The sequence below is a fragment of the Haplochromis burtoni genome, unplaced genomic scaffold, assembly GCF_018398535.1.
Source record: "Haplochromis burtoni strain Fernald_Lab_line unplaced genomic scaffold, NCSU_Asbu1 Contig_133, whole genome shotgun sequence".
Taxonomy (NCBI): domain Eukaryota; kingdom Metazoa; phylum Chordata; class Actinopteri; order Cichliformes; family Cichlidae; genus Haplochromis; species Haplochromis burtoni.
The window spans coordinates 912,693-924,909 of NW_024582494.1; the positions used below are offsets into that span (position 1 = coordinate 912,693).

At 49.0% G+C, this 12,217-nt stretch overlaps 1 protein-coding gene across 4 annotated transcripts in view; it reads right to left on the bottom strand.

The window, feature by feature from the left end:
• Nucleotides 1-12,217, bottom strand: part of insrb (insulin receptor b) — a 70,343-nt gene that overhangs the window by 17,538 nt on the left and 40,588 nt on the right. For 2 of the 4 annotated variants that reach the window (XM_042224272.1, XM_014336389.2), the window contains 4 exons: nucleotides 5,841-6,049; nucleotides 5,616-5,749; nucleotides 328-467; nucleotides 12-156 (listed from right to left, as the gene is read on the bottom strand). In XM_042224272.1, coding sequence (XP_042080206.1) covers nucleotides 12-156; nucleotides 328-467; nucleotides 5,616-5,749; nucleotides 5,841-6,049 — 628 coding nt within the window. The other 2 variants (XM_014336394.2, XM_014336393.2) reach the window with 2 other exon arrangements.

Genomic DNA, 12,217 nt, shown 5'->3' on the forward strand with positions numbered 1-12,217 from the left:
AGGAGACCTACTCTGCCTCGAGCTGCTCCCCCCTGATGACACGTAGTTTGCGGAGGAATGAGAGGGAGACCAGGGCGTAAGCTCTGCGGATGGTCAGGTAGCCTGTGATCTCTTCAATCTGACCCAAACTCGCCTCCAATTCGGCTGCTATGTTATCTATAAAGACGACAGTTCATCACATAAACAGCTACCAGCTGATGAGAGCAGACAGAGGTCAGGTACATACAGATAAAGGCTCAAAAAGTTTTAACAAAGGGGGGAAAGTCAAGAAACCCAAGTAATGGACAAGAAGGCGACACGGAGAGAGAAACAGGAAGTGGTACTCACTGCCTCCTCGAATCTTGATGATCATGTTGCCTTTAAGAATGGTGCACCCCCTCAAAGCCTGGGCCGACGTTACCGAGTCGATGGTCTTGTTTCCCACACACTCTTTAGGACACAAGCCCGCACACCGTGAGCAAGTCAGCCTACACAGAGAAACACACAACATCAAAATCCTAATGAACGAGCTTTGTGTGCGAGCCACGACTAGCTGAAGGTCAGGACTTCTGGAGACAACGGGGACGCTGCAGAGAAACGCCTTCGGTTAAAGCAAACAAAACTGTTTTCTGAGCGAAACACACAGAAAATGCCTCAAATGTTTCTGCGTGCAGTTATCAGAATTGGAATGAGGCAGGAATGCTCGGTGACATAGCGGAGCGCCGTGGGTCGGAGCCGGGGATGACATCGCAGTTTTAAACAACAAGGACGAATCTGTTCAGCGGAGTTTTTCTGAGGTCTATTCAGACTTTCTACATGGGCAGACATCCATCTGCTCTGTTATAGCTGCTGGTTCTTCTCCCTTTGTCCAAAGGAAATTAGAAAACAAACACGAGCCAACATTCAAGTGTCTGAAACTGCAGTTCCTCTCATGTCCACTTGAGGCTGGCTCCAAGAATGAGTCAATCCCCACAGACGTCCAGGTTAAAGGCTAAAACGGAAATGTGGATTGACGACGAAATGGTTAAAATCTGTCAATATCAGTATTGACCTCCAACCGGTATATCGGTGTATTGGTGGGGCATACTTTATATAATCATATATATCTGTTTTTAATGGAAGTGACGGTGGTGAATCAAACAAGAAACCATCAAACATGCGCTCAATAAGCTGCTGCACTTATGTGAATCTCTAGAATTCTCTCAAATGATTTAATAACCTCTAAAATAAAATGGTTTATTTAACAGGATTAATGTTCTGCCGCTAGTTTTAGTGCAAAAAATGTCACAGAGAAAAGAAACAAGACTCGCGCGCCAGCTGCAGCTCTCAGAGCGATGTCCTCCCACTGCAAACGTGCTTTTGCACGTAATCATATGCACACACACACGCGGCGATGAGGCCTTGATAGCGCCCTTCAAGAAAATCATTCACAAAAGGCCTGGCATGTGCAGCGAGTAGTTTGGTACGTGCTGCTCCATTGACAAATGAGCACTGTTTATTTTTTTGATGCACTCTCAAAAGAGCAGAATCCAGCTTTCATTTCCACCCTCGATGTCCCCACCCAGGTCTGCTTTAGCCATACACGCTGCACACTGGCTGAAGGGCAAGGAAGCCTCCATGTATACTTCCCCATTTCCTATTTTGAGGGAATCGAGGATGTTCAGTTATAATGTTTTTCACGTTTGCTTAAAAAAGGTAGAGTGCATGTCAGCTGGGGCAGGGGATTGCTCTGGATCATTAGAAAAGATACCGATCACCAAACTCAGGCCCCGGGGACGTCTTTAAAGGAGCCCCTGTGCCCAGGAAGCAGCCAACAAAGGAAGCTGTTGTGTTGTACTGCTATTCATAAGCTCACGCTGCTTTAATTCTGTGCAGCTCCTATTATATTCCCTCTGTGCAGGAAACACAAACGCACATACACGCAGTTATCCAAAATAAGCCCACCACCCGTCCCAGACAGCCACCCCATTTACCACAGTCACAGTGGCACGAAACACCCCACAGGTACTGCTTTTCCCATCTACGCTGACAGCTCCAAACGATCTCCACGCCCGGCTCCTCGTGGTTTCCACCTTATCAAGCTCCTCATTTCTCGCACTCTGTGGACGAATCATTCTCTCTGTGACTTGTGAGTGAGTGGAAATACACTGTAATGAATTCTGCAGAACAACAGTGACTTTTAAGAAAAGCTCCAAGCATATTTTGTGTCTCTTTCTCCCACATGGAAAATTGTATATTCAGCTCCTCAGAAGTAACGCTCTAGTTGCAGCGTAGACAGAATGTTTTGGGCCGTTGTAGTGAAAAACACAGACACACAGGCAGACAGGCGGCGTCCGACCGGAGCTCTTAAAGGGACAGCGTTGATCCGTCCGGCTGAACTCTGTGACTCGGACTCCCCGAACCGTCGAGAACAGAGGCTTTGGTTTGGAGCGAGCGTACGTGCACGCACAGCGGTACTGCTGTCACATCCAGGAAAGAGGAAACTCTTTTTAGACCAGCAGAGGAGGATGAAGATGCAGTTATGAAGCGTTTCTTCACATCTCTCTTAATATAACATAATACACAGTATAATAACATGCACTGAACCACCACTCACAACCACCAGCACTTTACACACCTCTGTAGAAATCATCCACATATCTCACTTACCTGCACTGCTGTATAATTCTGTGTAAATAATCATTCTGTACAATACAATAATTTTTAATTCTACTTAATTCTGCACTTCTGGATGGATGCAAACTGCATTTCGTTGCCTTGTACCTGTGACGTGTGCAATGACGATAAAGTTGAATTCTATTCTAATATCTACCTGGAAAAATGAATTACAGGGCAGCTTCCATCATATCTAACACCTCTCATGTCTTTGTTGCTTTAGATGCGTGCTAACAGCGCTGCACATGCACACATGCACAATGCTGGAGGCACCAAAGGGAGGCAGGGTCTCCTACTCAGCAGTCTGTTAAGAGTCCCAGCAAAAACATCATGATGCAAACCGATGGGTGGGCCATGCTCACGTTGGACGGCGTGGGTGTGAAAGCAGTGGCGGACGGGGCGTGCTCGTGTCTGTCTGGGTGGAGCTGCTGCCAGATGATGACACATGTTCTCGTTATAACCAAAACAGGCTGTAATGTCGCAAAAATCAACAGATTCCCAATGACGACGTGGACATCGAGCCTCGTTCCAGGCCGTGGACGTCACCTGGCGACCAACCAATATTTCCATTTTGTGTAGTTCATTGGCACATAACAACCAAGGCATTCTTGACATGCCTGAAAGTATTGCCCAGGATTACGCATCGATGTGCAAGGACGCACAAAAAACAACAACACGCGCACATAAAGGCTGCCGTTCGGCCTCGGGGTGTGTGACTGAGATTTACAGCGATGCTCTTTTGCGTCTAAGCACGCGATATTCCCCGCAGGCTGGCGAGATGCATTTCTCTCTAAAGCGCGTGACGATTAAATGCTGTTACCTTTTCTGCTGTTTGTACTAAAAGCTTTAAAACGCCTTGGTTGGTATTGTTTATCTAATAAACACACAATATGACTCCGTCTTCTCTGTAACATCATGTCTGCACCTGGAAAAAGTAACCCGTCTGTACACTTTGCTGGTAATGAGCCAGAACCTTCTGCACGTATAAACACTAACGCGTGTTTGCGCACGTGCAAATATATAAACAAAAAACGCACGCGCACAAACGCAGGTACGCCAGAAAAACACAAACACCATCAATCATTCAGCCACCTGTGGCTGCAGCGCACAACCTGCTGCTGTTAGAGCCAACGCTGCTTTTCCTGTCACACTCGCCACTTTTAGTCTTTCTCAACAGTCCTAACCATCTGTCTGCAAACTTCACTCCACTTCTTCTTCACGCTAGGTGACGACCCTTTTTGCAATCAAGAAGTAAATAAGGACGATGGACTGTTTGTGCCAAGCTGTGTTCAAAGAAAAGAAATAATTAAGTCTGAAACGCGTCTCTATCGATAGCGTCGGCCACAGACAGACTGCGGGAGGATTTCTCCGAGCTGCTGCTGAGACAAACGTGTTGCCCTCGCTGCCTCGGCTGTATGTGTGTGCACTGGAAGCATGTAAACACACGCTTTCTTCGAAACAAACGCACGTCCTGCGTGTTTAGCAACAGCTACGAGACGGGATGTTCTTCTCTCCTTCACGTAGAAAGCTGAATATGCTGTGAGGTAAACAGGTTGGACGTCTGTTTATTAAAAGCTCTTGTCACATTTAAGACATCAATAAGACGAGGTTACACGTGCACTGTGGAAAACTGAAAAAAGAGGCTCCAGATTTCTAACGTCGGTCACAGCGATGGCCGCCGCTCCCCGAGCCTGGATCTACCCGAGATTTCTTCTTCCTGTTCATAGGGTTGGGTTTTTTTAAACGCTCCCCAATATCGTCGAGAGTTTGCTTTTAGCGCCGTGATTACCAAAGTGTGGGCTGCGGCCCCATGGTGAGCCACGGAGGTACTGCAGGTGGGACGCAGTCAAAACTGAAATTCACGTTAAAGACATACAATTGTGTACAGCTACATGTATTTCTATACATTTATTAAAAGTGGTCATAGGAGGTGGTTAGTTTGTGATATTCCTCATTACTCTGACTTTAATTTTCTGCTCCTGCATTGAACTTGGTCTCCTGGCTGTATATGACCGTGGCACTGCTGTGTGGTTGCTTTTCATTTTTTAAGGTCTTTAATTCCAAAATAAAGAGTCTTAAGGGAGAGCTGTTGTGAATTAACATTTTTATATATTTATATATAAATAAATAAATAAAACTGACTCTTAAACCCTTTCTGAAATGCACACAGAGTGTTTTGCTAAATTTCCCATGAAAACTGCAGGAGACGCGCTCACCAGCACAGACTGTTTAAACATCACTGGGAGCACAGGATCCTCATATGTGGTTTCCAGACGAATCAAAACTCTCAAGTGTTTTTTGCACGCAAAATAAAACCTCATTTAAGCAAATTAAAAACACATAATCTCCGTACTAAAAGTTTTATGAACTTCTCTGGACAGCGTTGTGCCTTCGCCGATGCAGCTGAGTAATCACCGAGAACAAAATGTGACGGAGGCCGTGAAAACAAACCGGGGACGTATTTGCAGCGGCTGAGATCAGAGGACTAATTTGCATATGAAATCATGTAGCTAATGCCTAAATGGAAACTGTGTCTTCAGCGCTGCGTGGTAACTTCTCCTGCAAATATTGCCTTTTCTTTATTTGATGTGCTGCTGAGTTTGTGACTCATCCAGCTCAGGTTTCCAGTGAAATAGTAACGCACGGTTACTAAGGACTGCACAAAGCGGGGCCAACCATCACATACAGGTTGCCCTGTGCCTGCGTGTGCTTTGCTGTATTTATGCTCTCTGTCCCATTTCAGATTCGGTGAACACCTGAGCAGAAGACATTAAGAGGCAACACGAGGAGAAGCTGGAGCAGACGGGGACTTACCTGCATCGCTACATAACTTATCGAGTGTAACAAACAAATGTAAAGTTCCCTTCTGTGCAAATGTGTTCGGTGACCACAGAGTGGCGGTGGGATGACATTTACAACCATGTGACGACAGCTACCATCAGCGAGGTTTGTGCGTGCGTTTGTGTGTCAGCCAGACGTACGTAGTGGAATTTATACTGGAATATCCGGAAGGGCACTCTGGGATACAGGCTCCGCTGTGGATGACGTATTCATGGCAGCCCGAGTCCCGGTCCTGGTTTTGTTTCCGAGTCTGCTTACACTGGTTGTGGAGGTCCTGAGTATAGGAACAAGTACAACAAGTGGGGGGAAAATGTAATTACACGAGTTTATTAATGAACTGGTGATTAACTGCAATTATTACCAACCTGACAGAAAGCAAAGCTGACACAGCGCCACCCTCTGAAGATATAGTATCCAGGAGGACATTTCTCTACGCAGGCGTTCCCGTGCTGGAGGTTCCTGCAGGCCACGCAGCTGCTGGCGTTACCCGGCTCAGAGCAGCTGCCCAGGCACTGGTCGTGGCAGCACTGGCCCTGGGGGGTGCAGGCACTGTGCTTACAGTTGTCCACGCACACTAAAGGAGACGAGCAGAAAGGGGGAAGAGGCGGTTAAATGTGAGCTCATACATATTCTCCTCATACGCGTTTTATCCCGCTTCCCCCGCCGGCGTCACCGTTCGGACAGCTTCTGTGACGAGCTCAAACACAAGGCTGCGCTGACAGCGATATTTCTCACTGCTGCTCCTTTTAGCATCTCACAGCTCACCAAACATCACAGCGAAATGGCCACCAAGCTGTGGTTCGCACTGATCTGAGAGCAGCGAGTGAACCGCGTGCATATTGGGTGTTTATATCCACACGTGAACTATAAACAGGTGTGTATGTAGTTGGCCTTTTGTTATTGCTGCAGTCGCTCAAAGAGAAAACGGGAGCGTGCGCAGCCATGAGGAAGAACACAAGATGGAAAACGTCTGACCTCCACACAAAGGTCAAAAAACCCAAAACACGAGGACTTCCTTGTTCGCTCGCTGGTATTTGCATCACTGACTTTGTCATCTCACACCTGAGAGAAGCTACAAAGGCTCGTCTGCTCCTCAGGCACGCACATCCCAGTGTTCACTGCAAGTGGATACTGGGATACTGGGAGGGGTTGAAGGAGCAGAGGGGGGGTGTTTGTATGTGACGTGGACTGAACTGACTAACATGTTATTAGTAAGTATGCGCTTTACGTACTTCATGGACACATGACTGCACAAATCAAACCAGCTCAGGCTGGAAAACTGCACGACTTCACCTGAGCAGTTTACGCCCGAGGGTCAGCAGCAGCCCGCGTTGCCAAGGAAACCGGCTTAATTGCTGAAAGGCTGAACACTATGTGACACGGGCTCACGCCAGAGTTTTTGGACCTATTGGGAAAGAGCCTAAGAGTCAGCTGTGATCAGATTAGCAGTCCGGTCTGACCCGCTGACTGTAGTAGTCTCTGACCACAGACTCATTAGATCTCACGTTACACCGACCACCAACCTTTTTATCATCGGCGCCCACAGCGCTGATAAACTGCCCTCAGCTGTGCAGTGGAGAAGTAACAACTGAAGGCTGGAAGTTGGTCTTCATAGTAAAATATTGGCAATAAAAGAAGATTGAACTGATCAGTATTTTAAGCCTGAAAGTTCAGCAGGTGTTAGAGAAGGTGGTAAAAATGTTACAAACACTGTTTCAGAGAGTTCCCCTTAATTCAGAGCCTGTTCAGTAAAACACGTCTCGTCTCGACCGGACGAGCCCTTCGGTCATCTCACCGTGTCCCCGGCGGGTTCAGCTCTGATGCCGTGTGTTAACAGGACAAACGGATGTAAAACAAGCTTCAAACATTTTCATGTTCCTCTGTCCTGCTTTAGTCTGGAGGATGAGGGCTCCGTGTCCGTTAACCCACGTGACGTGTGCTTGTATAGCGTGTGCGATGTCTGAATTGATCGCGTGAGCCGAGCTGCGATCGCTCTTCTAGCAGCGAAGAACTGAAGGGGAAACATTATTCAGGTGTCACGCTGATGAACAGCCTAAAAAGGTGCCAGGGGGGCAATGTTTGCAGCTTTTGTGGGATGCAGCCTCTGTTGAGGACAACTCTTGCTGCCAAGGTTACATCCAGGGCCCCCACCTTCCCACCCCAGCATGCCTCCTTTTGCACGAGAGGGCGGCCCATTGTGCTGCCTGAGTAAAAGCGGAGGGGACAGACAGGGTTGTGGCAAGGGGTGAGGATGGGGTGGGGTAACGAGGTTAAAGAAAGGAACAATAATGAAGGGAGCAGCCGGGGGAAAAACCCCGGAGAGGGAGAATGACTAATGCAGGGAAAAACACCATCTCCGTCCTCTGGGGTAGTTCATGCGGAGGTCGCTCCTCTACATCTTCTTTACTAAGTGCCGTTAAGACGCCGCTGCTGCGCACAACCGAGAAGAATGCACAGCTCCTCCCCGCCCTCACCCTCCACTCCGCCGCATAATGGTGAAGGGGAGGGCTGATCCAGATCCATGCCGGAGAATCGCTCCAGCCCTCTGGATCCACCCTAAGCTTTAGCCAATGTGCTAGCTGGCTGGGGGAGGCAGCCACTGAATGGTCTCTTCCATGTTGGAGGGGAGAGACTCCCAGGGTTAACCCTGGCCGTGCTGGGACAGGTGGGAAGGAGCAGATGCAGCTAAGAAGCCAACACGCCAGGGAAGACCGGCTGCCGAGGGGGGGCCAAGCTAAAGGCTCGATCCGTTTACCCAAAGCCAGAAACAGAGGCTCATTTTTTTCAATCAAATCCACGAGACGACAAAATGTCTGTTATTCTTCACAGAAGCAGCGTGCAGTTTGCACATGTGCAGCACAAACACCACCACTGCAGCAGGACCGTGTCTGCTCACACTAACGCGGGTTAGCTACTATGCCAAACATGCTCGCTCACTCATCCCCTCCTACTCCAGTGTCCTCTCCATCCCAGTCTCACCCTGCCCTGCACCACTATCTACCGCTCTATCTGCCTGCCTGCCTTTCTAGGCCACTCTGCCCCTCCCACTTTCATTCATACAGCGCCTTGTTTTGTTTTCATGCTGGGTGGGGAAGGGGAGGGGGAGCCACGGACGAAGGGATGATTTCGCTGGCACAACAAGACGAGGAGGCAGCGGCAGCATCCTGGAGAGGTTCTCTCTCATTAAGCCAAACACAAACACACGTAAAAGCTCTCAGTGTCATTGAATCACTTGCCCGCCTCCTCCTTACGCATGCACACAGTTCCAGTAAAGGTGTTTAAACGCGAGGCGTGATCAAAGGTGTGCCTACGTTTACCTTTCATTTGGCCACGGCAGTAAAAGCCCCGGCTGCTCGATCCTCGGGGGAGAACGCGGGAGAAAGCCGGGCAGCCAATAGCGTGCAGCCACACACGCAACACTTCCTGCTCATAACACTTAAAACCTCCCCTTTAATTGGCCGCGGTGTCTACAGGCAAAGAGCTGGGAACAATAACAAACAGGTTTTTACCCCAGAGCTGCTCACTCAGGACACGCACGCTCTTACTCATCCACACACAGTTTACTATATTTGGCCACGGTGGGAGTCCTGAGCTTCAAACGCACTGCTATAAATGCTTGGAGTGATCTGATGTAAGATATTTGTCCTGAGGGACTGGAGGGAGGGGAACGGGTGTAAACAAAAACACGCTGATTGCTGGGAGGGACCAGAGTGACACCGGCGTCGTCAAGAAGCACGAAAGCCACGCCGCCGTTCACGGAAATGCAACACAGGCTACGGAAAGAGCAGAGGGGGGAAAGACAGGAGGTGGAGAGGAAGACAGAGAACAGCTGACGTGAGGAAGCAGAAGGTGGAGGAGAGTCGGGCTCTGACGAACACCAACGTCCGATCTTTTCTAACCCTTTATGCTTCGAGCCGATATTCCCCCACAGGTCACACACACGCACCAATCACGCCGTCTCTCCTGTCAACAATCAGTCTAGTGGCTGAAGTCCGAATGAGCGACTGCAGAATCGAGGCTGAACACCAGTGTTTGAACAAGCCCGTCTGTTCTCTACTCATTTTACCTCAAACGAAGAAGAACAAAGTCTTAAATCCTTGTGAAGCACCACAGCAGGTTTGTTACAAAAACAACCATCCGTGGCATAAAACAACAAAACTTTATTCGTTTTTAATCTGCCAGAAAAACGCACGCCGTCCAGCACTTTTTATTTGGTGAGCTGTTGCCAAAGAAACGAGACTAACTTCACAGTGCAGCGAACCAGAGGAAGAGCTGCAAACAACGTTATTCAAACGAGCTCTCAGGAACTGATCGCCGTTTCCTGAGAAGCGCTCCGTGTGTCACTTCTAATAAGTAAATACTGAGACAGCCGACAGGAAAAACAAACTGCAGGCAGCGTATCGCCACCACAGCTCCTCCCTTTCCATCGGCGTTACTTTTATAATCCTGTGGATCCGTCACCGACTCAGTGACCGTGTGACGCTCACACACTGGAGCCCGGATCCAACATGTTTGGACATCTAAATGAAACCGGGTGGTTTACCGAGCCACGGGGTCTGACTTTAGCATCAGGTGTGGGGTTGGGTGGTGCAGCGGTGAGCAGGGTCACCTTACAGCGGGAAGATTTTGGCTGTGAACCTGCTGCTGACCTGGAGGCTTTTTGGGACGATGGACTGTTTGTGCCAAGCTGTGTTCAGAGAAACGCTCACGACCTTTATCTATAACAAGAAACCTGATACAAAAGTGGCACGAAGAACAAAGGGCAACATGTGTGCTGGCAAAATGAAACGAGGCTGGGTTACCGAGGGTGGAAGTGGCTGGAAGAGCAGGGCCTGGTTCATCACGAGTTCAGCCTTCGCTTTAGGTCAAACCTTAGAAAACAGAACACACACAGGCTGTAGTGTCATTACGGCCTGTGTGCTTTGTTTTTATCAGGGTATATACCTCACAGCGCACTATTCTCTCCTATCGCACGCTCCTGCCACATATCTGACATGCCCGTCTCAACATGTCGACTCTTTCCACTTCCATAAACAGAAGCGTTCTGCCGGTCTCCCCAAACGAGTGTCAAGAAGCAAGGCCCGAATATCTGCACCTCCTTCTCTGATAGCCCGTCATCATGACCCTGCAGCGCCCCAATGGCCGAACAAGCACACGCGTGCTTTATTGTACAGCCGTGCAGCTATAGCGCTCCTTCTACAGCTGCGATTCAGTGCTACAAAGTTTAATCGAAGCGTCCATCGATCGCAATGAAAGGAAACTGAGTCTGTGAGAACGGAGAAACCTTCTCCACACATGGCCAGACTTACTGTTTTTCCTTATCTCTTGTGATCTCCAGCTCGGCCTGCTGCAGCTGAAGCTCTCCTTAACGTGAGGCTAATTCATTTTCACGAACGCAGACACGAAGATAAACAGTTTGAAAAGGGGGGAATGTGGTTTAATGAGCGTGGTGTCGCTCCCCGCTTTGTCTGTCTGTTCATCGATTTCCTCGTCTGTGTCTTCCTGTGCGCCGGCCAGCCCTGCTGGCCCGTCCTGTTACCATGGAGACGAGTCCAGACATAGACCGTCTGCAGTAATTAGCTGCATGCTCCCAACAGGCATTTTCTTAGATTCCCCTCTGGCTGTGTTCGTGTCCTGTCTTTCACGGTAACGCCTCACCTTCGCGTCATCTCTCTGCCCCGTAAAGATTTACAACCACTTTGACCTTTTCCACTCTGCTTCTTCTTCTTTCTTTCCCCCCCTCTTGACCCTCCTCGGCACCTTCCTTTCCCTCGGTCCCACCCCACCGTAGTGCGTCTCGTCGCAGGTGATAAATCACCCCGCCGAGAAAACCCCAGTCACCGGATCTCACTGCAGATGCTCAGGGTGGAACTGAACTCACACTCACACACTCTCTGCAACTTTCTGATGCTCGTGTCGTTACCGACCTCCGAACCTACTGATCCGTGTTAACCCTTATCCTGCGACGAGCCACGTCTCCTTGCTCTCCCCTCCTCTGTGACGCAGCTTTAATTTGTCGCACTGCCACCAGCTCGAGCTTTTCTGACATTAGACGCAAACATGAAATACACCCGCAAATAAAAACAACACACACACACACACACACACACAGAGTGGTAGACAAAACAGTCAGACATCACTGAGATCAACATAAACTCACACACACAGAAGTCTTGCAGGATTTGCTGACTGGGTAGTTTGGTGGGAAGGTGATGGAGAGACGCAGCGGACAAAACATTCATCTAGACAGTGAGACACCTGCATCACAGACCTCAGGATTTTCCTTAACCCAGAGGACTACTCGTATCCACACACACACACACACACACACACACACACACACACACACACACACAACACACCACACACACACACACACACACACACACACACACACACACACACACACACACACACACACACACACACACACACACATAAAACTCAGACACAAACAGCCTTTAACAGTTTACGATGAATCGATCACAGGCCCAAACTCTGCCGTCAGACGGAGGAACCTGAACACCTGCGTGGACTCAGCTGCAGCTCCTGTTTGTCTGAAGCTTACATGTAAAACACTCTGCAGACGGTGACTCGACACCTTTGCTCGGCGCTGCTCGGTGCCGTTTTATGGACCGTAGCTGTTCTTGGATAAATACCCGTCCACATCGGGTTAATTTAATCGGCGGTGCTGCGCCGTGGCCCGCTCATGACTAAGGTGTTTTTTAAAGCATTCTCCTTC